This window comes from Telmatherina bonti (assembly GCF_933228915.1).
Source record: "Telmatherina bonti genome assembly, chromosome: 17".
NCBI classification, from domain to species: Eukaryota; Metazoa; Chordata; class Actinopteri; order Atheriniformes; family Telmatherinidae; genus Telmatherina; species Telmatherina bonti.
Genome location: NC_136615.1, coordinates 17,889,835 through 17,916,759, shown reverse-complemented (window position 1 = coordinate 17,916,759; position 26,925 = coordinate 17,889,835). Strand labels below are relative to the sequence as shown.

General features: G+C 38.5%; 1 protein-coding gene across 1 annotated transcript in view; it reads right to left on the bottom strand.

Annotated features, from left to right (window-relative positions):
* astn2 (astrotactin 2) overlaps nucleotides 1–26,925 on the bottom strand; it is a gene marked incomplete at both ends in the record, with an annotated part of 274,064 nt that overhangs the window by 70,723 nt on the left and 176,416 nt on the right. Inside the window, 3 exons of the mRNA XM_079256074.1 lie at nucleotides 250–374; nucleotides 23,653–23,841; nucleotides 25,583–25,749. Coding sequence (XP_079112200.1) covers nucleotides 250–374; nucleotides 23,653–23,841; nucleotides 25,583–25,749 — 481 coding nt within the window. The remainder of the gene's footprint in view (nucleotides 1–249; nucleotides 375–23,652; nucleotides 23,842–25,582; nucleotides 25,750–26,925) is intronic.

Genomic DNA, 26,925 nt, shown 5'->3' with positions numbered 1-26,925 from the left:
CTGGACAAAGGTTAAAATGAACTTGACTTTTCAGACCGTACTTGTAAGTAAAACAGTGCTGCTCTATTAGCCTATTGTTTTTTTTTTTTTTTAATAACACCTATTTATCAAGCCAAAGACTGTAAATGGATGACAGAAATCCATTTGATTGATTGCCAACAAAGCGCTATGAATTAAAATGCACTCAAAAGGAGAGACACAAACAGTAAGAGCCCAAAAAAATTCCACAAGTTTCCACAGTTTTCTTACCTGTAAGAAGCTGCAGGTTGGGTAATGGCTCTGACAAGACCCCTCGACACTGTTCCTCTACTGGTAAAGGGATGACCATGAGACCATCGGCAAGCTGAGGGAAGTCCTTGATGAAGTTGTTGTCACTGATGTGAAAGAAAGAAAGACAGAAAGACAGAAAGAAAGTATCATATCTGCAATATCTAAAGGAATCTAAAGGTTGTGTTTAACAGTCAGGGGAGCAGCTGCAAAATTTGAACTCTGTGAAAACAAATCGGCAGCAGTTGACATCTGCATTCCCGACATGTTGCACTGCCCCATCCAGCTGCTGGCCTCCTGCATCATTCAGAGGCTGGGGTTTGGAGGTTCCACTGTTTTCGTATGATAATGTTTTGGTGATCTCTTCGCCACCTCATCTGTTTCACAGGGCTCAGAAAAACGGTGTTCGACTCATTGGCTGCTTAAACCTGACCATGGAATTGTTAATCCTCAGACGTACAAATGTGTAAGCTACATATCATGTTTCATTTGTTGCCATTTGTTTCCACTAATCAGAGATAGAATTATTCACAAAATCTTACAGGTAAAAGTGTATCATGCAGGTAGGTGTGATGCTTGTTGCCAGAGTAAATAACAAAATAACACCATTATGCCCTTCAAATAAAAGATTAAATATCACTCTGAAAAGAAAAAAAAAACAAAAAACACAACAAACAAAAAAGAAAACATCCAAACGCTACACAGACAAAGCCATTGTTGTGGAGCAGACAGAGCATTCTGGCTGAACGGAAGGAGCTGCAGCTCATTTCCTGCTTTCTGAAAACATGGCAAGCAGCGGCAACCCATTTCCCATAATCCCATTAATTGAGAGCAAGTCTCACAGCTCAGTCACTGTGCCACGGAAACTCGCGGAGGGGGGGTGGAGTAGTTTCACTCTTCGTCATATCAAATTTTCATCCCATTTCTTCCTGTCTCTCTCTCTTTGCTTACTCTAACCACAGAGCCTGCTAGAAGCAATCACACCCTTTTGCTTGGAAATGGAGAGGTGAAAGGATTGACTCAAGGGCAGAAGATGAGAGGAGAGTGGGAGAGGAGAGGTGCTGTAAAAAGATTACCGTGGCTTATGCGCACAGAAAACATATCGATTGCCAAACTAAATCAGCCTGCTTCACGCTGCGGCTCAGAGAACCTTTAGAGCCGCGCGGACCAAAATGATGTGCAGCTTTATGGGTTTTCAAGCCTAGATGTGGACTGTCCTTGACACCCTGAAAAAGAGTTCTTTTCCTTTAACCACCTTTCACCACCCTTTCACATCCGGGGGTTGAAAGTTAGTCCAAAAGTGTGGCGTTTCTCAACTAAAAGGTGCCTCGATTAAGACGATAAATAATGTATAGAGACTATATCTGATGGAATGAATACTTGTTCATTACCCTCCTCTAGTTGTGCTTGAAGGGAAAGACATTCTGCATGCGCAGTCTGCCATTTGCAGAGAGAAAGTGGGTTTTAATGCCGTAGATTGGTGTCTGTGTGCATGGAAGAGGCCACTAGCATTTATTCTGCTGACAGCTCATTACAAGGAGAGACATTTATCAGCACCGCTCTGACCCAAACAAACCAATGTGCCTCACAAAACAAGTCAGCTGCTTGTCTTTCAAGAAATATTATCTCCGTCTTACACAAATGGTTGTTTAGTATATCAAGCCGAATGGCTAAGTTGCCCTCCTTTGGAGTGAGTAAAAGCGTTGCGTTGGGCGGCACCGTTTATTCAGCTGACTTGTAATAGGTGGGAAAAAAGAAATACTTAACCATCCTCACTGAAATGATGCAGACTGACATCTTTTTGTGGCTTTTTTTTTGAGTTGGCATCCCAAACTGTGCTGGACAAATGGTTTTTAATCAGGTGGTATTAACTTAGAATTTTAGTCAGATTCCAGAGTGAAAATTTTATTTTATTGTGTAATTATTCTGTTGTAACATTATTAAAGTGTTTAACTACTTCAGTAAAAATAATATTTGCTATAAAACTCAACATAACAGCTTACATAACAGCACTGTTTACACAGCAGTCACTCTGTACAAAGGAAAGCACAGATGTAATAAATGATGCTGATTAAATCTCAGTTTCACTTATTTTTGCACAGAGCTGGGATAGTAAATCCACATGCGAATACTGCTGTAAATGCCCCTGACAGTAAAGGAATGTGACTTTTAACACCTAAAGTAATTTGTTACCAGGAAAAGACATGGCAAAACAAATGAAAGAGGAGAGCATTTATTGATTTGGTTTTATTCCGTTTCGTTTGCTCATTTTCTTTTGTCTATAATTTGCCTAATTTGATTCTTCCATCATTCTATTATCTATTTGTACTGTTTTGAAGGAAAACATGTATATGTATATAAGTAAAATTGTATTACCTTTGTGGAAAATACACAGTAGTTTTCTTTAAGCTACAAAATCTGGCCTGAAATCCACACCGCAAAGACTAATTCCCCCCATCAGGGGACTAGTCTGGCACACTTAAAAAAAAAAAAAAAAAAAAAAAGGCCTGTGATATTATATGTCACTTTAAACCAGTCAGAGCACACTGGGCCTTAACAGAGTATTTCAGATATCCAGCACGTATAACTTCATTTTTTAAGCAAACATTAAAGCTAATCAAACAAATAAAACCTGAAACTAACATTGACGCAATATAATCTCTTTAAACCATGTCTGTCTTTTCATGAAAAAAATCTTCGGACTCAATCTGCACTTAAAATAGTCTATTAGGTTGTTTTTAGCCACCTAGCTTACTTCGACTCCCAAGTTAACACTTAATTCAACTATATGTGCATTGCTCCATGTGAGTGTTGAAATTTGAGGAAATCCTAGAAAAAAAAAAAAAAAAAAAGTATTTACTCATGTTTACCGGTAATTCAGAACCAATGTGTGTTCATTAAGGGCAGTGGACACTGGTTCCGAAAAAAAAAAAAAAAAAAAGTATTTACTCATGTTTACCGGTAATTCAGAACCAATGTGTGTTCATTAAGGGCAGTGGACACTGGTTCCGAAAAAAAAAAAAAAAAAAAAAAAAATCACATTTGAATGAGAATCTTGATTTAGTAATAATATATGAATATAATGAAAATAATAATAATAATAATAATAATAATAATAATAATAATAAATCAGTTGGAGAATTATTACAAATATAAATTCTCCACCTTATATCTGTTTCTTTCCGTATGTTTCTTCCCGTGATATGTGCGTTTTATTCCCATGCAGGCTTTGAACATGCATCTGCCTATAAATGCATATTTCAACTCAGTCCTTATTTCCAAACAGTCTATTTTTGTATTTCACAGTCAGGTGTCAATTTCAGCGTTTCTCCCTGCAGACAGACTATGACAACTGTTTACTGTGTGCTCAGTCGAGCACCCAGCGGTAAACCTTTCTGGTTTGCTCTGCAGCCCACGGTCCTTCCACCTTTCCGGCTAAGCCTGCTTCCTCTTCCAATCTGTTGATAGGCACTGATAAGATTTATCCACTAGTCAATTTAGAAAAAAAAAAAAGTTTTTATGCGTCTCTGCAACCCTCTCAGGATAAGTGGCTATAGTCAACAGATGGATGTTTTTTATGGCTCTCTTTGTGTGACTGTGAATCTGGCTGAATGTGTAATATGAATAAGGACCATGACAGGATTAACTTCTCAAGTTTTAAAGCAAGACACATCAGAACACACCCGAAAGTTTCGTGTACCTTCAATGACAGGTCAGAGCTGGTGTAGCGGTATGATGTGAACCTGGTGAGTGTTTGGATTAATGCGTCTGTATAAGTGTGTGATATTGAGAAGTACTTATTGTTCAAGGTAATTGGCTCTTCAGGATGAACAACCATGTTGAAATCTCATTCGCACATCACAACACTGAAGATCAGTGTTGAAGCACACTCACTACTATAACTCCACTGACATCCTGCAACAATTCATTAACTCTCTTCGAATAGCTGCTTCATGTGGAAAACCTAATCCATTACTTGGCCCTTTTTGCTCCCATCATGATTTCTTTATACTGTTTAACAATTATCTTCAACTACAAAATAGGAGGTTAATGCACCTGTCAGGCACAGAAAGGCAAAGAAATCCCAAATATAAAGATGTTGACTTTCGGCTTAATACATGCCTGCATTGGCATTTAGAAATAAAGTGTTATGAACAATGACAAAGCTGCCAAACTCATCTGTTTGGAGCATAAATAATTGGAAATTCCGTGCGGTGACTAAACCTGGCATCAAACAGCTTTAATGATGAGAAAATCTGTTTTACAACAGTGAAAGTCATGCAATATGCTCTTTCCACACATCGAAGAAGCTGCCTTTGTGGGCTGAAGCAAACACTAACAAATACTCCCTAATTCCCAGAAGAAAACACGCATGAATATACACACACACACACACAAGTCCTGGGTGCCAAGCTTACAAAGGCTACGAGAGTCTCTGTTCTGGCTCAACTGCTATGTGAACATGTGTAACCTTTTTAGGTCAAAGCTGAACAAGAAGGGAACCCGTTTAGCTCTTTTATACCACATTTTTGTGCTTATTTTTCTTTCAAACAAATGGCTTCTACAGTCAAACAAATTTCTCTGTAACATGCTGTTAAGCAGTGTTGGGAAGAGCCTCTGTGAAGGAATATTTCACCAGAAAAAACATTTGGGATGAAAAATCATAAATAACTGAATGGAATTAGCTAAAAAAAAAGGATCATTATGGCACTTACATCAATTTAATATGTGTTGTCAAAACAACGTTTGACTTACATGACAGTTCCAGGTAGGAGTATGGTTGAAAACAACGGTTAGTTTTAATAAGGAACATTTACTCACTTAAGCTTATTTACAGTAGACAAGAGGAATCAATTATAAACCAATTGTAAATAATCAAATGCTCTGAACTCTGTGGTGTAATAATCAATACATACCTAACAATGGTGGGGAAAAGGATCAAAAATTCAACCATGAAGTTAACCACTAGAGGCTGCTCTGTCTCTGTGTCATATAAGGGCTGTGTTAATGTTGCTGCACTTGACATGCGGACACCAAGAGACTTTCCTTTAACATGTGGGAGCTAGACAAAGAAATAAGAAAATAAAAAGTGGAATGCGACCTCCCTCAGCAATTATGTGCAGGTCAATAAGCAGCTGCACATGTTATTATTGAATTATACCATAACAACACCAGAAAAGAAATGGGCGTTTTGTGTGTATGTGTGTTTTCGCTGGACAGAAACATAGGATCTCAGGAGTCAGTTGGGTGCAGAGCCAAAGTGCAGAGGAGACAGTTTTCAGAAAGTCTTAACAGGAAGTGATTTCAGCTCTGACTGAGAAGGAAAGATTACTTTTCTACCGGGGATACAAGAAGACAGAAGAGTCCAACCTGTGAAGGGGTTGAAGAGTCAAGGTGGTGAGGAGAGACGGGAAGTTTACCACAGAGAAGGGAGGGACAGTCAGGCAGAAGCTGATCAGGAGACTGTCAACAATCTCCCACAGGGCAATCACAGGATAGTATACCCTTTAAAGCATAACAGGCTACCGACTAACAATGGGGCTTTGAACTGCGTGGGAGCAGCCACTGGGTGCCAGTGCAGTGCACAAAGGAGAAAGGTTTAGAGACGGTGAAGACAAGAAACTGCTGCAGCAAAGTGGGTAAGCTGAAGGGGTGTCAGAAGGGTTGAAAGAAGACCAGGAAGGAAGAAGGAAGCACCTTGTCCCGATGCATAGGGAAAAAAAAAAAAGGGGGGGGGGGGGTAAAGTGTCTTTTTTGTTTGACACAAGAAACACAAACTATACGTGCAGCCGACCAAATCTTTGTTGTGCTTTGACAAGAGAGGAAGTAAGAGCAAATAAAAGATACTGCAGCGAAGGGAAAAACACAAACCTTGACAGAGTATTGGCCCAAAAAAAACAACACATGCTAAAATGTTAGCAAAAACCCTCCATCTGTGAGATCTCATATAAATAAATGTGGAGAATTATGAGTAATGCAAGACACATATTTAGATAATTATTCAGCAGCAATATCAGTTATGCTCATGTGGTGTTCATTCATCAGCAGTCTCATCCTAATCTTTTCCCCCCCGACATGGTGAGGATACAAAAGTCTGAAAACCTGCAGCAAAGGGAAATTTGACTTCCAACATGACACAGCGTGTTCATAATTTCTGCAGGCTGCCATGCTGTTTGGATTCATCCCTGAATGGGATAATTACTGAGTGTCTGAAAGAGAAGAGGGCAACAAAAGGCAGTTCAGATAAAAAAAAAAAAAAATAAAAAAAAAAACAGAATTAAAACACTTGTTTTGATGTGAAAATATAAACAAATATATCATGCAAAAAAGCTAGCGTAGAGGGGAAAAAAAAGAAAAAACGGAAACTACACAGTTTAATTTTGTAACGTTTTTGTTTTCCATTACTGTTCAAAGTGTAACTGGTGGTGTAAAATACAGGCAACATCATCATGCAACTCAAAATGAATGTATTGTCTGAACAACATACAGTAAAGGATTAAGTCACTGACTTTTACTTGTTCCAAAAACAACACTTTAATTGTTCTATACTGCATTTACTTCTGAAGTATATGAGTATTTAACCGTATTAACTGCAAACCTTATTAACATACAGGTTTACAGGATTTATTCATAATCCTGTAAACCTGTTCATTCATAATCAGTTGCTATGTGTTTGTGTAATAAGGAAAGCATATACTTAAGATATTAACAACTTAAATCAAGAAGTGCCATATTACATACTGTAGCCCTTTGCTGATTTATTGTGTCTTCACTCTGTTTTACCAAGGCATCTTGGGTAAGATGGACCAAAATGACCTTTTACTTGCATTAAAGAAGAAAAAGCAAAAAACAAAAATAAACCCCTCAACTTTTGAAGAGATGCAAGAAAAAAAAAACATGAATTAACTACAAACGTGTTCAGAAAATCATTATTTAGTGCCACCAGGATCACATTTTACACCGCTGTCAGCATATTACAGAAGTGCCACCTGATGTCAAGTGCTAAGAGACATGGTCAAAGTAATGACGGATGAAATCAGACACCACCGAAGATTCAAAAGTTGAAGCACCGAGATTGAGCCTATAAATATCCAGAGGTGGATGTTTGAACAGTTTTATGGACAGAATAAAGGAAAGGGACTCCTGATGGATAAGATTGTGCTGCATCAATAGCAAAGGAAAGGTACTGGGAAGGGTTGCGAGTACTCAAGGTTTCATTTTACCTACAATGGATGGCTGGATGGATGGAAAGTTGCCTCCTTTAAACTGAATATATGCTGATACCAAGGGCTGGACTCCTGCACTGGTTATCTCATCAATTGCAGGGAAACCAGCAGATGAAGCAGTAAATGGCTATCTAGTGACCTTTGTTAGCCACTGCCATGTTCAATAATTTCAGAAGACGTGACAAGTGGCCTGCTGCTGCAGGAAATTGTACTTGTCAGCGTGTAAAACAACCAAGTAAATAAATATATAAAAAGCTGTGTTTGTAGCGTTGATCAGCTACTAAGCTGGTCACCCGGCTTTGCAATTCATAATCCTGAAGATTTTATTTTTAAGAGGCTGTGCTGCCTTGATGAAAGAAAATGTTCCAGTTAAGCCTCAGTGGTGCTGTTAAGGCCAATTTATCAGGAGATTGTATTTGATAGTGTTTATTAGGCAGTGTCAAAGAAGTGAGAGGATGCCAGGGATCCAATCAGTGATCCCTGCTTAAAACGAGGAATAAAAAAAAAAAAAATGCAGATATGGATAGGGCAGCTTATGAGGCAGTCTTGATAGTTGTGATCTATATAGACAGAGATGTCCCAATCTGTCGGCCCAAGTTTCAAACTGAAAGTGTTCACATTTATACCTTAATGGTCATGGTTCAATTACATACGACTTCTGAATCAAACTTTAAATGTATCATCCCGCACTATCAATCAATCCAATTGACTTTCCTCCTGTCATTTCCTTCACCATTGCTTTGAAATTTCTGCCACACTTGCCCTTGAAAGTCATCCACCAATTTGTTGAACTGCGTGATCAAAGATTTATGGGAGCTGTGTGTAACCAGTCCAATTGCATGTAATATGCTTAACAGCTGTAATATCTCTTATTTTAATAAATGTTTGGTGCGAGTGGGGCCAGTCAGAGCACTCATAATGGAGATAAAGCACCAAGCATCACCCAGGGCGCAATCCCGGAGGAGGAATTAAAAACTTATTACAGGGCAGCATCCACCAAAAGGCTAATTCCTAGCGTAATAAAAAAATCAGAGATGTTTACCTTGAGAGTTGTGTTACATTCTCTTATTACAGCTGCAGCCATGGCCCAGTTGACAAATGATTCCACTGAGAGGAGCAGATCTGGTGACTTGTCATGGCCAGTATTGATTAGAGCTTGGGAGCTGATGCTGTGAATGAAACAGCCACTAATGGAGCTGTGGAGTTTGTTTTGAGTGACTGTGTGCATGTGGAACCATGGTAGGTAATTACACATATACAGAGACATGTTGAGTAAGACGACAGGGAAAAGTGTTACCAGTGTTTCTTGTTATATCGTATTGCATTATTCAGTGTTTTTGTCAGTCTCTCTCATCTTAACTCGCCCTCTCTCTCTCTCTCTCTCTCTCTCTCTCTCTCACACACGCATTAGCACTCAACCTCACGTCCGTTCCCCTGGGTCGTATATACGTTGGAACGACATTGTGAGTGTGTTCAGACGTTTTGTTGCGCCTTGATATCTCTGTTTGCCTTGGGAAATTGTGGAAAAAAACCTCTGGAGTCGAAGCAGATTTACCTTGAAGATGACCAGTGGTAATGCGAAGCAAAGGAGCAAGAAGGCCAGCCTGATGTGGAAGAGATTAGAGACATTTTACTTTCTTTAACCACTTACCTGCATTTTAAGAGGAAAAAAAAAAAAAAAAAAAAAAGCTCCTTCGCTTGTGTGTTTGCTAATCCAAACAGACTATAGTGCCTCTCCAATTCCCCCTTTCTTTTGGTGTTCCCCTTTGTCTCTGTGATACCATCAAACACAGTTCAACAGAAAAGCCTAACTCTTTAAAGACTCTCATGTCAACATTCTGAAAGCAGAGCGACACATCTAAGGATTTGATTAGAGGACGACAGAATGTACCAGGAGGGCATCTTTACTTAGCTGGCATGACAATGACGGGACAGAATAACTCAACTTTCCCCTTGGTTTTGTTTTAACAAAAGCTAAAACAGGCAAAACAACACTACGGAGTTCTTTTCTCCTCTTAATTGTCCTTCAAATTCTATGCTGCTTGAATGATGAAGGTCTGAGAAGCCCACAAGAGGAAGTATTCGCTCAGTAAAGACTTAAAGATAAAAACCTCTGTGACTCTGATAGAAGACCTTGCTAGACATGCATTCATTGAAATGAATGCATGTGTACCAAAGTTACTTAAGCAAGTGTGTATAAGAGCATCTCTGCATACAAGATGTGTGCAAGCACTCCCTTTCATCAAGGTCTGCTCTTCTATGTGCTATCCCAACACACAAAAAAGATACATAATAGGCTTTTTGGAGTCTCATCACATTTTTCCATGGTACTCTAACCCTGTATTTGATTAGTTGTAATAGGTCAACAGTAAGTGCTCTTTCTATTATTTTATTTTGCATTATTATTTCAAGGTAATATGAACGATATGAGGGCATGATTGAATCACATTGTTATCTCATATTTTGAGTGTGACATGACTAAGTGAAGCAGTTTTATTTTTTTATTTAATAATTTCTAAAGGCAAGCTATGGAAATCATATTAAAGGAGGAGTAATTAATCCCTGTATTGTATGGCCTTGTATAAGTGGGTGTGGGTGGATACTAATGTAGCAAGTTTGAAATAGTCGGATAAAACAGAGAAATGGCTTGGAACTGGCATCTATTTATGAATTAATACTCATGAATAATGAATGACTAGAAAATTTACAGCACAAGGTGAAAATGGAAAGCAGGGCAGAGTGATGGGGACAGAGGGATGGGGAAGCAGAGGAGTGAAGACAGATAGTTGTCCAGAGGGAATACAAAGTTCCAAATGCTGCCAACCTGCAGTTCAATGCTGCAGCAGCTGTTCATTAATCAATACTAAAAATATCTTTCCACTAATTCCACATTTAAGTCTGGTTTCTATCAGTGAAGGTGTTAGGCACCCAAATCACTTTAGGAGACTTGAATTGTTTGGTCTTTGCTTTGAGAAAATCCATCAGGTTTTGAAGATTTGATGCTTTACATGCTCGTTTTTCTCTGGAAAGTATTGATTCACTGTCTGCAAAACGTGCAAGGGATTTCATCAATCGTTCACACGTGCACAACAGCATCACCAGCTAAGCAAACGGAATACAAAAAAAAAAAAAAAAGTGAAAAGTACATTTTTCAAAGTCTCAAGGTCAAAGTTTTAAACAGTATTAAAAGTGGTTTTAGAAAAATCCTGCACTTGGGAATATGCAGTGCATTATTCTGATAATGAATTAGCCTTTTAATTAAACAAGACCCTCAAATGTGTAATGAATTTCTCTTCTTAAATGTTACCAATTTACTCTTTTCCCAGTTCTTGCACGAGTTTTTCCACTCTTCCATTTAAAGCATCCATATGTTTGGGCTAAATCAGTATTTTCCACGATATATTTATATTAGAGTAATTGACATAAATGTATTTAACATACAGCAAGTTATAAGATAACTGCTTATCTTATAGGGCAAAGAGGTTTGTCGGTGGGTAAAAATAGACAAAGATGTGGAGCTGAAAAGGCAGTGGTGATTGTGGGGGTGGAACCAAGCTAACAGAGCTAACAGGAGCTAACAGAAGCTAACCAGCTAATGAAGGTAAGTGGGCTACGGCACACTGCTAGCCGACTAACACTGTCTTCATGCCGCCTGACATTGGATACCTAGTCAAAAGGACACGCAGAATTGGGCAGAATTTTTGAGTTTTAATCTTCTAAAGTTATGAGCTATAAAAAAAAAAAAAAAAAAACTCAACCGTCAAATATTATCTAAACTATTGACTTGTATTGTTGCTAGAATTAATTAGGAGCAAAAAATACAAGTAAAAACAAAAAAACAAACAAACAATATTTTAACCTAAAATCATAGATGTAGTAGCACTCTTCTTGACCACACCCAACACAGGCATGACACCCTCACCAACAGTGTGAACTGAGTAAAGTGTGCTTTTAAAAGCGATAAAAATAAAGTACAATTGTGTGGGGAAAGCAAACCTCTTTCTCCCTTCAGCTTGTCTGGTTTAGGTTTTCTGAACAGATGACTTACTACTAGTGTCAATGACTGAAAACCAAGACAGGAAATCTTCAATACATTTAATGCATCCTGGCATAAATCCAACTCCCTCTGCATAGTCAAACACTTGCCACAACAGTTTCAGACTGAGACTGGGGGATACGATGTAGAAAACACTGGAAAATGAGACGAACCTGCTGAAAAGGAACCGAAACAGTTTAATACCTACTTGAGGAAACACATCTGGTTTCACCGCTAACAGAATACAACCTATATTTGTTTTCCAGGATTATTCCAGTAGCTGCCATCTGCACTGAAAGATTTTTAATTTCCCTGCTAATTATCTCACAATGAAGGTATCTTGTGTGTAAGCAGGAACATCTGTCATCTTTTCTCTGGATCTTTTTCATGTAATCCACAGACAGGCATGCGCACCACAGCATGGATTGCATTTTGGTCATTTTGCTAACAAGGAATATTGCCCCCCCCCCGCCGAATAACCTTGCAGCTACATCTGACTCCTTTTCCACAGTCCTGCTTGGTTAACAAACCTCATTTGCTGTACAGCTGCAATTTGTTTTAAGGTCTTTGCATTTCTCTCACAATTACTCCCTCCCAGTGACTCACACTCTAACTTTGGCTCAGCTTCTGCTTGGCTCTTTTGATTTAGCCTTCTCTCGTTTCATTTATTTTCTTGTTCATTTTTCCTTCTCAGCCCTTATCACCACCTCTACAATCCAGCCCCCTCCCTCTCCCCTGCCTTCTCCAGTCAAACAGCAGGTACCTGGCTGTAAGCCTCTCTGACATTAGCTGATATTAGGCCACAGGGTCTATTAGGTCCTGCCTTGACATGTGAGTTACAGAGCAGAGAGCGAGTGCCTGGAGAATGATCACACTCCCATATACGCTTCTGCACCGACACACACAGGCAAAAATTCTTTCACAAAGATAAACATAAAGCCACACAAATATCCAAGCATCCCAGTAAATCCCTTGCACGCTCACTGTGGAGTCAGAATGACTAAGGAAAGACCAGAGAAAGTAAAACTCTGCTTCCACGCAACTCCTTTCCCCATTTTAATGTTTTTTGAGCTTATTTTTTTGTTAGGTTTATGTTTTCAGGCTGCAGTTTTTAGACGCTATCTAGAATATGACCAGAGATACAGATTCCATTCACACCTGGGTGTACTCCAACCATCTCTGGGCATCACACTCATTTGAGTTCCCAGTGTAGCACATACTGGGTCCCATCACAGCTGTGTCAGTGTGTTGTTTTTCCTCATCCAGTCACACAAAGCACATGGGTGTAAAGAGGGTTTTAGCAAATCTAACAGTCTAAAACAATATTGCTCTACACTTCTGATAAGTCACTGCAGTGGTATCTTTCAACGCGCTGTTCCCACGTTGCAGACACCTACATCTTCAAATGCTGCAGCTTGAAATAAATGAATGAAAATTTAAAAAAAAAAAAAAAGAACTCTATGCCTAAATACATATGCTAGCTGTATTAAAAGCTAAGAGATTTTGTTAAACCAACCCTCATGTGTCAAATCTATTTTCACCAAATCTATAAAAGAAGCAAATCATACTGTGTGTGTATTAATGTGTGTGCGTGAGTGCGTCTGAATCTATTTTGATGTGTGAAGGCTTGTTTTATTTAAATATGCACAAACTGTTAATCATGTAAAGCACTTTTTGCTGGCTGTGGCATGAAAAGTGGCTTCCAGGACTTTGGGAAAGGAAGGCATCTTTGCCACCAGTCTCATCTTTAGTTCCATCTAAAGAACATTCTTGATGAATTTCTGGTCTGGAATCTGGATCTATCTGTAGGGCTGTGAAAAAGCGTTGTTGATAATTATCTAGTTAGAAGGCTGAGAGTTTCTTTTTTCCTTTTTTTTTTTTTTTTTTTTTTTTTCTTCGCTGACCTTGTTTGTTATCTAAATATTGCTTTCTGTTTTTTTGTTTTTTTTGTCCAGTGGTGATCAAAGTTTCAGTGGCTGAAGACCTCTTGTAGAATCTGAGCAGTTCTCATAACAATATCTCAAAGCAAAATTGTGCACAAGGTTGTTCTTTATATACGATGACCTTTTCACAAAAAAAAAAAAAAAAAAAGCTTACCTAACCTTTATAAAACATCACCCTGAGAAAAAGGACAGCTTTTGGTCATATATGCTGAGGCTGGGTGAGATGAATACGTAGTTGTTTTGAGACAGGATCAGACTTTCTTTTGGGGAGCTTGGCGACCTTGTCAAAGAAGACATGCTGTTAGAAAAAAAAAAAAAAAGGCTACATTGAAATTCTACAAAACAATTGGCCTTGGTCAGCATTGGATCTTCCAACAAGACAATGATGCTGAACACACAACCAAAGTGGTAAAAAAAAACCCAAAAAACTTGTTTTCAAAGAGCAGCATCTGGATTTTGGAGTGGTACAGCCACTGGAGGGAACCAAAGACAAGAGTGTTGCCATGCCAATGAAAGCCTTGCCAGCTCAGAGACAGCTGAAAAACAGCTCAGATGAGGATTGCTCTGAAGTCCCTCTGATCCCATAGAGAAGTCTTCTTTGTGCTGAAGAGGTGATTGGTGTGGTGCTAACATCATGTAGAACTTTTACTTTTTGTTTGACATTTTCAGCAACTTGAAACACTTGTCAGACAGATGTTCACTATAAATCAAACTTTTGTGGGTTTGAAGAATGGGTTTCTTATTTCTCCTCATATCTTGTGAGATTATCAGGTTGTGGTTGATGTACATATAACTACTGATGCATCAATGCCCATAAATAAATAAACCCGATCTGCAAAGACAAAAGGATTAAAGATAGGAAATAAACAACTGTCATTAATGCGGACTTAAAGCAGCTTGCTCGCCATTTATTTTAGAAGGGGCAACTAGAGGCTTCTCATCAACCCTGTGCAACTTAACCCTTCACCTCCGCAGTCTGCCTTACTGTCTCATGGCTACTCATTATGATAGAAGAAACAACCTTATGATCTTTGTTGTCTCAACTTCCCAGTAGGAGCCACCATGTGTGCACCAATGAGATGATAATTAGAGAAAATTACAGAGGAAGATGGAAATGTAGCTGTGTTCACTGCATGCCTGCGAGCCTTGTGGGCTGCCAGATCCACAAATTATTCATGTTGTGGTGTCATCTTCATTTGGGAGGTAAGCGGTGAAGAGGAGTTTATACAGAAGGCCTGACAAAGGCTGTCTAGTCTCTTATTCTCTCTCTCTCTCTCTCACTCTCTCTCTCTGTCTCACTGTATCTTCTGCTTTCAGTAAAAGGAAAAAGCATAGGTAGAGTGACAAGGGTGGCAGCTACCCAGCCATGAAGCTTTTCCTTCACAGCCACCACTTCTCATTTGATACCTGGAGTGCTTCTGCTGGGCAGATGTTTCTGTGTGTGTGTGTGTGTGTGTGTGTGTGTGTGTGGGGGGGGGGGGGGGGGGGGGGGGGTTAAAGTGACATATCTATCAAAAGATGTGCACATATGCTTGATATAGAAATGCCAGATCTTTGATTGTTGTGTTATGAAATTGTAATCATCTAGTCTTAAATATCCAACTGGCATGTCTTTCAATAATGGCTGTCCTTGAATTAGTATCTAATTACCTGTGATAAAATTAAGGGGAACATAGGAATTTCTGCTAGAAGAAGCACAACTGAATCTCAGCAGATTTCCTCAGTGAGATGCCACTTCGCAATGGTTAATTCAGCATCCCACTTGCTCTTTCCAGTCACTTAAAGTGGTTCTGTTATGCTCATTTCAGTCTAATTTATTTTAATATGCAAATCCTGAAGGGAAAGAAAGAATCAAGCATTTCTCACAAAACCCTTCATTCATTTTCCTCTCAGATCAGCCTCTGCCAGAAACAAGCGAAGAGAGGAAGCCCCGCCCTATGCCCTGCCTGTGGGCTGCTTCTGATTGGTCAACTGCTAGGAGTACTTATACTGAGCAGTGAAGGTAGGTTTGGCTTTCTTCTAGAGAACACGCACAATCTACAGAAGATGAACAATCACTGAGACCTTCCCACAGAACGTCACTAAAATTTTGAAGTAGAAAAAACTAAAAAAATAATTGCTTCCCTCGCCATAGAAACCGAACGTAGAGAGTGCTGGGAAACTTAAACAAGCGTTTAGGAGATAAATGGTCATATGTCTGATGAGCATTCAACACTATAACACTGTAAAACTAGAATTAGCACAATAGAGCCCCTTTAATGTCAGTCTGATGCTGGCTACAAACATGTTCCTCAAAAATGGCTTCGTGCATTTCTTTGCTTAATCAGCTATGGGACACGTTCAATATGGATTTTGCACTGAAATAAAGTATCTGCCGTGTCACGTGCAACTACACTGTAAGAAGCGTCGACAGAAGCTGTGTTTTCATTACATTTTTTTTTTTTTGCAAAATAAAAATTTTTTTAAGTTTCCAAAAACAACAATTGCGACGGTGTTTCCATTGAGCAGTGTTTAGGGCATAATCCTCAAGTCTCATAAAATCTCGTTCCTCTCACAAGATTTTTTTGCAGCTTGTCCAAAGCAGCCATGCAGCGTTATTTTGGGCTTTTCTGTTTGCTGCAGAGAATTTGCTTTGACTTTTTGAAACTCTTATCCCTCATTTTCTTTTTAAAAATTCTAAAATTTGCTGTAAAAAAATAAACTGGTCATGACCCCTGACATCACGTCCGGGGTCACGTGTTTCTGATAAACCTCCTCATGAGAGTGTAAAAACTTTTTAGCTATATTTGAGACTTTTTTCAAAATGTAGGTGTTTCCAATCGCGTTTTTTTAATTTATTTTTTTATTGCAATACTTTGTTTTTGCGCAAGGTGTAATGGAAACACACCGATTGTCGCGGAAGCAAAAATTGTTAAGTGCATTTCTCAACCTAAGAAAACTGGTGAGCAACGACATCCAGGAAGGTACACAATGAAAGTCCCTGTACCAGCGAAGCAAATTATAAATACAAATCAGAAAGTTTTGTACAAATAAAAATAATAACTTGTGTGCTTGTATGGAGGTTGAAAAAATAAGCATCATGCAAAAGGTGACATATTAACAAAGGATTTACATACACTTTATCAGTACTTGCAGACCTTAAGTAACTTGTAAGGGCTATTGCTTGTTTAAAAAAAAAAAAAAAAAAGGTGATAAAAAAAAATTCAGGCACTTTGTGCGCTCTTTCATCTCAAACAGCAGTCACGAGTTCTCCGAGTGACCAAACACACAGCATTTGAAATGAGTAATGTCCACAGAGCAGGACTATGCTAGAATAGCAAGTCATTTGCTTTTAGGCGTTGCCTTGGTTAAGAAGTGGTTATTTGCATGAAGAACCAAGGCCTGGCAAGGTTAAAAGACAAATCTTTGTCGGTTCTTTTACTGCAAAAAGAGATTTAACAGTGGTTGGTTGTATTTTGCAGCAACGTCTTCACAGATATAACCTCCACAGAGGAGTTATCAGAATAAAAATAGTGTTACATTATTCCACACACATCCTGTTTCTGAGGTTTGTAAATGAACAGCTAAAAACAGCCTGTTGTATCAGACACACATCCTGTAGGTTCATTATGTGAAAGTAGAACTTTTAGGCTGCAAAAGTGTGTTTGGAAGAAAAAAAAGAAAAAGATATACACTTTTGCAGACAAAGCAGACCTCCACATATGGCAACGACAGGAGTGCATCAGTCTTGCTTTGGCCTTGTGCTCCAGCCGGTGGCACGAAGAACATTTCTCAACACAGCAATGTTTTTTGAGGCAATCATTTACTGATGCAAGCACTCATTGGTAAATTTGACCAGTGGTACCCAAAACATTTGCCATGTCTACAAAGGATTCTGGACCCAGATCACATACTGTATGCTAATATGTTGATTACTCAAGTGCATCTAAAAAAGTACTCACTATCATCTGTAATTACACAGTGATTGCAAAACAGTGTTTTTGGGCTCAGACAAGGAGAGTGTGACTTGTGACATAAAATGAAACGATGACGAGCAGTGCAGTTAGGTGGCAGTGCATTTTGCTGCTTTGAGCACATTGGGCCATCTTTCCTGATGTTTATTATGGATAATTTCCCCCCAAAAAAAGAAAAGTAAAACTACTATCCAATTTTATTTTCTCATTCAGTCCATGCTTGAAATTGTTGATTGCTGTTCAGTGCAATGGCATCAATGTATATAAATATATGGATGTGTAAGGTCAAGCTATCCAGTGAGTGCCTGTCAGCAAATTTTACCAGTACTAAATTAACATTCCCATACACTGCATGCCATATTGGATATGTGTGCACTTTGGAGAGGTGCAGTGATTCATTTGACTGCAACTGAAATGTTCTCCTAAAGACTGATGGACAACCTGCCACTCTGCACCAACCTCCTCAGCATTTACATATATTTACTTCTCTCCAACTTATTGCTTCCTGTTTCCATGAGTGGCAAGATGTTATTACTGCACATAAGGGCACACAGGACTAAACTGAACATACTGTAGGCCTGTAGACAAAAGGAATGGATATGTAAAACAGGATTCTTCTAATTTGACAGTCGGATGGATAGGCTGGTATGCATTTAATATGAGTTCGCTGGAAGAGAATTTTTAAAATGACAGATAACTACAGAGGAATTTTTCTACCCCATTGTTTCTGATGTTTTCGTGCCAGCTGTGTCTCTGATCGCATTGGGGTGAGTATTTTCTGAGTCGTCACATCCACATTAACATATGTAAACTTCATCACACAAATGCATGCGTGATTGCACGACGTATTTCTCTGTAATTTCATAAAAGCAATATTCCAACTTCCCCCTGGCCATTTTAAGAGGCAAGGCAAAGTAATATCAATTTAAAACTAAGTGCATGCAAAACAGGGATAAATCATCAGATTAAAACAGTACCTGCGAGGTTGTGACTCAAATCATATAATTATCTCAATTATCTAAAATCTCCCTTTGAGCTGCTGGTGTTGAGTGGAGGAGGGGGGGGGGGGGGGGGGGGGGGGGCTTTACAGCGTGGAGGTGAGCGAGAAAAAGAGGGGGCTGTGAACGAAGACTTGCATCTGCATATCAAAGGTGGTGTGGAAGAAAGTGTAGAAAATGATGGGGATGAAAACTTTAAAATGCTGCTATAAATACCCAGACAGTGAATCTTATGGGAGCGAGTATTTCGGAAGGCAATGCTTTTGTTCTTCTGACAAATGACACAGTGGATTTGATAAGCTGAATAAGTACTTAAGTGAGATGACATGCCGTAATACACATGTTTAATTAGCAGCGCTGGGAGTCAAGTATTATACTCCCTGTGTGCTTAGCCCCGTCTGGTTAAACTAAGACTGATGAAAGAAAAAAAAAAAAAAGAGTGAATCTGATGAAGCCGACTAAATTAAAAAAAAAAAAAAAGGAGTTTTAAAAACAAATATCTCCCGGTTTAGACAAAAACAATTACTTTCCCCTTGGTTTGATGTCAAATCAAATCATGCTTTCAAAGAAGAAGTTTTTTCTTTCTTCTTCCCTCTTCTTCCATGCTGTACAAACGACCGAACTCCGCAGCAGATTAGCCGGTTCTAAAACCTTTCTTGCACTTGGTCCCCGGTGTACTTTGCACCGAGGCACATGTGCGTTATTTATCTCAACCAACGAATCAGCTTGGAAGTGTGCTTTGTCTGTCAGCTGCACTTAATCAGCCATGTGCGCCTCTAACTGCGGGGAATAAGCAAGTGCGGGTGAGGCTGCATCTTACAATTAGCATGGAAATTTGTATAGCTTCCAGGCACAGGTGTGGACTGCGAAGGTGTAGTGGACGGAAGGTAGATGAGCGGGAGAACATGTGGTTTTCTGTAATTTGCAAAAGTCTCTTGGCAGACAGATCTGCCTTCTAGAAAAATGAGTAATCACATCACATGTCCAATTCCTGAAGCCAGGGAAAGGGTGGATGGAGAGCTGTTGCTGAGTGGTCATTTGATTTGATGTTCATTGAGAGGAAATGGTGTCCTTTGATAAGATATTCATAGAATACATTTAACTGCAGTTACCTTGAGATTGTAAAAGGGACTCCATTTTTTTCCCCACACATCTTTCTGTGAATATTATTAGATCCATTAAAGAGTTATGAGAGGTGAACAAACACATTTTCTCAGCTTCTGGTAAATGTTTGGCAAAATAGCTCCACGATGAATATTTTGTTGGCTGTTTTACAACATTTTCACATCCTTTCTTGTTATAAAGCACACAAAATGATCAGCTTGTGGATTGTATTCAACACTGTTTGTTATTGTGTGTGCACTCTGGAAATATAGCGGTTAATGCACGTTGTTTCTACCTTGTAACTTTTTGTGAGAATATTCCAGGTTTTTAAGGGTTTTAACTTCAGCATGACAGGAGGTGTGGCCACAGGTGGCTGGTGAAAATAATTGGTAGTAAAATGAACCCTTTCTTTAAGTGAATATTGTAGAGGGTTTCCTTAAGGTTTTACCAAATAAATACAAATAAAACTCATCGACTATCTTTTATTGCTTCTCTAGAGTGATTTAGGGTTGCCAGAGTGTTTGGCCAGTTCAAACCTGAGATTTGTATAACCCCACTAGAGTCCTGGCTTCACTGCAAATCTCTTTGATTTAACACCGTGTACAAAACTTGAGTGTGGAGGCAGAGGACCCTCTGTGCTCCCTACTGCTGGAGGGTAAATGAATCAAGACGGAGTCTCTCCTTGGTTTAGAATCCCTAAACTGTGCCTTTGTTTTATCTGTCAAACTGCACACTGTCAATGTATCAAAAGCAGTTTCCAACTGGTTGAGCTTTGTGAACCACTGGGAAATATTAGGCTTCTAGTTCTTGTTCCTGTTGAGGTAATTACAGGTAACAATTCCTTCTGCAGCTTTGTTCTTATCAATCCTCTCAAGTGTCACAAATTTTCAGTGGCCTCCATGAAGGAAGGGCACGAGATCTAGGCAGGAAGGCTTTACTTGCATTTGCATGGAGCACTTCTGATCAGATCACACGGTTAATCAGAATAAAATGCATCATGTAAACACCTGATTTATCTGATTGGCTTTGATCTGACACGTCTGCATTCATTCTGATGGTTTCTGTGATGTGTATTGATTCTGCTAATGCCTGAACCACTAGGACTCATGTCTGTTGAGGCATTTTTAGCGCATAAATCAGCCTCATTGCTGAATTGGATCATTCTCACTGAAGCTTCAGCCCCCTTAACAGTGATACCACAAACTTTTTTCAGATCTAAATTATACCAAAAACGTTTTTTTTTTCTGTTTACTTTCTAACCCCAAACCCAAAGTTGTCCTTCACAAATGATGCAAAAACAACATAGATAACTAAAACAAAACCAGCTCAGTCAGTCTCTTCTGTGTGTTCTGTTCAATGCTTAAAATATGTTTTCTAATGCATGGAGATGCTTATTTGTACCACTGTTGTATTCTTATTCAAACCGCATTTTACTTCATGACCATGTCCTTCAGCTGTGGTCAGATTTACTGGCACTCATGAATTTTAATTAGACAAAACATTATATTTTAGAAATGCAAAAATGAACAATACACTGCATAATCACAATGTTTTAATAGGGTTCAAGGTTACTGAACCAAAAAAAAAAGAAAATTGAATACAAACTCAAAATGGCAACACAATTATTGACAGCTTCAACTAATATTTCAAAGCTGTCTCTTGGGAAAATGTAAAACTGGCACAAAAAACTAATCATGTTCTTTTGTGCAACTGGACATGAAAATAATTGCACTCAAGAATACAGTCTTAAGGCATTTTGTAAAATTAATGGGACATTTTGCCAAGACTTAAATTTAAAGTCCTTGCTTTCAGGATTACAAGTGTTTGGTGGTGCCAGACTGTTTTTAAAGTAACTTTACTTCAAAACTTTGCTTTTGGTTCAGGTCGGTGTTTTAAGCTTCATGGGTTGCATGCAGTGGTGCATCCATTAGCTAATATACAGGCATCAATTTTACACTATTACTCAAGTTTCAGACAGTAAACAGGATTTAGGTCAGAATAACTTTGGTGTTTTTGGAAAGGTCCGTATTCATAACTCATGTGTTTTGTGGGGAGGTTTACCATCTGTGCTTTCTTTCTATGATTTTTTTCCTTAGACATGCAAGTACATATTTTTTATTAACGCCTCACACATTCTGACATTGGATCATTGCTTGAAAAAGGCTGCATTTCCTGTGTCATCTATGGTTTTCTTTCCCCAGTAGGTTTCATTCTATTACTTTAAAGGGAAACTGATGTGCTGCATGTCCAAAAACCAAACTGGTTCATGGTTTTCTATGTTGCTGAGGGACATATTTAAAGCCAAGCAGTCATATTGTGCATCTGTATTTGCTTTAGTACAACATGAAAGTGTTTTTGTGCACTTTGATCAAATGCCCATAAGATTCATTTTCATTCATTGCATTCATGGGTCAAAGTAATTCTGACAAAACTTCTTTATTAATGTAATTTATACATAATATAACTTGCTCTGATCAATACATGCTGCAGCCCTATAGCTTAATAGTTGGCCGTTAATGGTTCCTAACCTGCTGACGCAGCCATGTACTCTATTAAAAAGGAAATAATTCAACTTCAAGCCCTTTAGATTGGCTTCATGTGAAAGCTGTTAATTTGATATATTAAGAGAGAAAGACTGTATAAAAATGAAGATCTTATTTATTGCATTTTTCTGTGGATTTTGTTTTAAAGTTCTGACTACAATTAGTATTTAATGTGAAATTACATAATAAGTACATAGTAATTGAGTATTTCAGTGCAAAAGACTTCAGACAAACTATACCTAAAAGTTCTGAGCTTAACACCATTTTAATTTTATCTGACAATAAATTTGCTCTGGTCAAATTTAAATAAATAATAATAATAAAAAGATGGATGGATGGATGGATGGATGGATGGATGGATGGATGGATGGATGGATGGATGGATGGATGGATGGATGGATGGATGGATGGATGGATGGATAGATAGATAGATAGATAGATAGATAGATAGATAGATAGATAGATAGATAGATAGATAGATAGATAGATAGAGAGAGAGAGAGAGAGAGAGAGAGAGAGAGAGAGAGAGAGAGAGAGAGAGAGAGAGAGATTCTGGTTCCTTTACAACTTCTTTGTTGTTCTTTGTACTACATAATTCCAAGTAGGTTCCTTCATAGTGTGGTTGTCTTTAGTTGCAATTTACAATTAAGAAGAAGAAGAAGAAAAAAAACAAAAAACAAAACAGAACTCTTTCTGCAGCCAAAGTACAATAGTATTTAGTTAAGTATTGGGTAAAGAAATAATTACTCAGAAAAAATCTATCTGGATTTCCAATGATTTCATAATAATTCAGGAAAAACTGCAAACATATAAACTGTTAATACCCAACAATCAGCTTAGCTTAACCTCTGTGACCCAGAAGGTGGACGTGATGAAAAGCATTGCATGGCAGAAACACTGAATCTGTGCTGGTGTAATGACCTCAACAAATGACAGCAACTAAATAAAAAGTGTACCTAAGAGCTGAATGAGTGAAATATCATCTGCCATTATAATGAGATGTGGGTTAAGTAATTTTCTTCTATGTGCATTATATTTGTGCATAGATAGACCCTTCTCATCTTTCTGCACCGTGCCTTTCATCGCAGACGCCATGTGACTTATCAGAGTGAGGCAGGTTTCCAAGGGGTTGCTGGTTTACGGAGAACTGCCAAGGGATAAGTCTCATTCTTCACACTGTCTATGCTCCATGTATACACTCTCATGCATGCACATGAGCGCAAACACAGATGCAGCAACCCAGCAGTGTCTCCAACCCCTGATTCCCAGAGCTGCTCATCTGAGGTTTCTAGATAGATAACGTCCCTTTAGTTCACATAATGTGTGTTGTGAGATGTAGAGAGAGAGAAAAAAACAACATTTAAGATGTGAAAAAAAAACAAGTCTTGAGGGAAGAGTTCGAGAGGATAGTGGATGGAAATAATAAAAAAATATGTTATTAAAAAAAAAAAAAAACAAGAACAAAAAAAAAAAAAAAAAAAAAAAAAACAAGGCAGTGACATTAGAGACATACAGTTGGGAAAAAAATATCAGAGAGGAAGTATTTATGTTGGTGTCATGTGTGTACTTGTATAAGAGTTACCGGAAGGTCATCTGGAATATCTGTCCCAAGTTGACTTGCTGCGTTTTGTTGTTGTATCCATGCAACATCTCCCCGAACAGGGTGTCATTGAAGTGGACATCCTGCCTTGGGCATTTCGGTCCCTCGCAGTTCTCAGACTGTAGGAGGCAGGAGCGCCCGTCCTCTGCCAGTTTGTACTCCTGTACACACCTGAAGACAGTTGACAAGCTGTCAACACAAAGCATGACATCTGAAGCTCATCATGTAGGATGAAGTGTGTATGCATCGCGAGAAAACAGTGCTGATTGCTGACGAAACAAAATGATATGTTGCCATGTGATGCTATCAAAGATACTTATCCTGAATAGTTTTTATCATAGAAAAATAAAGCTTCCTTTTACAGTTACAACATTCTGCTTTTGTCCTGACCATCCAATTATACCAGCAGAGTGTGTACACAAGCACACAGTGAGAACAGTTTTAAAGCAAATTCTAATGGCTGTGCATTCATCAGTCTGTAGACAGTCTCAATTATCGTATTGTCACCATTTTTCTGCACAATCCCCCAAAGAGACAAAGCTGAGTATCCGCTGCTGTTAGCCACAGCTGGGGTTTTGTTCTCATGCAGTTGTTCAGATCCCATCAGTGGGAAGGGACGCTCTATCTTTGTTGGCAACTCTCAGATCTGGTCGAGCTGCATGGAGGCAGACGTGCCCCCATGTCTGTAACCCACTAGTTGGGCTAATTACAGAACAAAAGTAATGCCGTTCAACTGACTTCATTCATTTCATTCTCTAAAAGGAGACATTTCATACATGCAGCATCAAGAATTGCTTAGCTGCTTATTTTCAAGCCATATAAAATGCACAATTACAGAAAAGGGAAATGAATGTAATCAACAAGAAGAAGAAAATCTTCTTTCCTGTTGGTGTTACTGGTGTTGTTATTTCTATTGAAAACAGAAAGAAAATAAATTGGATGTCAGAAGTTGCAACCAGACACACATTTACTGTTTCTTAGTTACAGATACAGCAATGGGCCATGCATTAAGATCTGCCAGGAAAACCTCTGTACTTTCAGTGAGACATTGCTAACATATTATGGAGCTTGTGCAATTTTCTAAGCGACACAACACCTATTGTCAGATGGTCCAGCATTTATCTCACATCCTACCTCTACCCTGAACTACGAAAAAAAAAGAAAAAAAAAAAAAAAAGAAAAAAAGAAAAAAAAAATATATACATATATATATATATATATATATATATATATATATATATATATATATATATATATATATATATATATATATATGTATGTATATGTTTTTTTTGTTTTTTTTCTGTCCAGCATGTTTTTTTTTTGCCATTTCAATAGTTTATGGAAAATTATTCAGCGATGATCCTGACTTCATGACAAGCTATCATATGTTGTTTAAGTGATTTAGTTATTTCAACATACATAATAGCTGGTGCAACTGGCAGATGAACACCTTCCAGTAACTCCAGTATGTGAAAATACAGGTAGGCCTACCAGCCATAATGCCGGTGTCGTACTGTAGTACCAAGTCCCGTGACAACACAGTTACTGTGCATGGATTATTTAAACAGAGCCAGTCGTAACAGACCATGTCCATCACAAACTATCTTTAGAGGAGAGTGGCTCACTGAATGATCTGCGCTGTACAGCAGCTGCTATTTGAGACACAACACATATTAAGTGGAAACTTAACAATAAACTTCAGCAGTAGTTAAAAAATGACCTTTGACTTATGCAGAGAAGCAACTTTCAGAGCTTTACAGTTAAACATCCATGTGAAAGACCCATCCTGTGTTATTTCTGTTGTAGAACTAGAACCTTATTTCTGCATCTCTTCCTGAAACTACGCAGGCAGTAAATATACATTTATATTTTTATTTATTTATTTTTTCTACTGATGACATTTTCTCACCCGCAAAACATGAGTACATTGCTGGAACTTGGGTCATCTTCAAGTGGCACAAGCTGCTGGAGACAGAGCTGTTCACAGCCTCCATTGAAGCCATCCGTGCAGTCAATGCCTTTGGAGTAGTCATAGCAACCTGAGCCATCCTTCATTGGCCTCAGCCCCTCAGGACACTGCGAGAAAATGAATTCAGAGGAAGGAGGAGAAGAGGTGGGAGGGAGACGTAAGGAGAAAGAGGAAGGGAAAGGATGGATTAGGAACAAGGAAGAAGCGGGTGAGGCATAGAGGTCAGATTGTGCATTTTAATCAGGAATAGAAGGCAGGAAGAAGGAAGAGACAGTAAGACAGAGAAGACAAGAGATGAAAATTAAGTCGGATTTTCAGAGATAAACGAGTTTTTTTTTTTTTACAAGAAAGAAAGCCAATTATCTTGTTTTGTGCAATGCAAGAATTTGGAGGTTTGCAAGTGATTGCAAAATAAAACAGTGCCAAGTGATGCCACAGCTCGGATCATTACTTGTTTGGGAAGGTACTCTCAGCTGACATGGCGATCTAGGCTGTTTTTCATTCCAGGAACAAAAGTCCTGATGTGTAACACTCTACTGATGGAGCTGTTCCACGACAGATGGAAAAGAACGGCAGAGGGCTTTTTATTTATCAGAGGAGACACGGACAGCTAGTCGTTCACCAGGCCAGACTATAAGCTAGAAGCAGGAACTTTTGTGTGCGTGGTGAAACTGTCTGCTTAAATAAACGTCAGTGTTAAACATCTGAAATATCTCAAAGGAACTTAGGAAAGGAAATAAGACACATCCTGATTTCAAAACCCACTGAGACTATTGTGCATATCTTTTTTGTCAAGTAGATACTGACTTACTGAGACGGTCTACTTTAATGGTTACTTAAACTCTTCAATCTTTTGGATTAGTTAAGTGCAGCGTTCAGTTTTAAATCAGATTTAATACAATTTTGTAAGGACCTCTGACAGAAGTCTGAATAGGAACAGTGAGCCTAGTTTGTCTTCAGACAGTACATTCATAAATGTAGAGGATTTTTAATCCGTTATATTTTGTCCAGCCTGAAAAAAACTAATTTGGCCTAAATGCAACAACAGCAGATTCATTTTATATCCAATAAGTACCTCATTCAAAAATGCTCTTTTAATAATAACTAATGACTTGTCAACTTAATAGCCCAGCATGATGATTATGATTGCCTTATTCGATTTGGAAATAAACCAAACCTTTTACATGAACACAGAATAGTTTTTCACTCAGCCAGATAATCAGAGTTTATCTGTTAATCACTTTCAATACAAACTGAAAGAAGCTCTATATATATATATATAT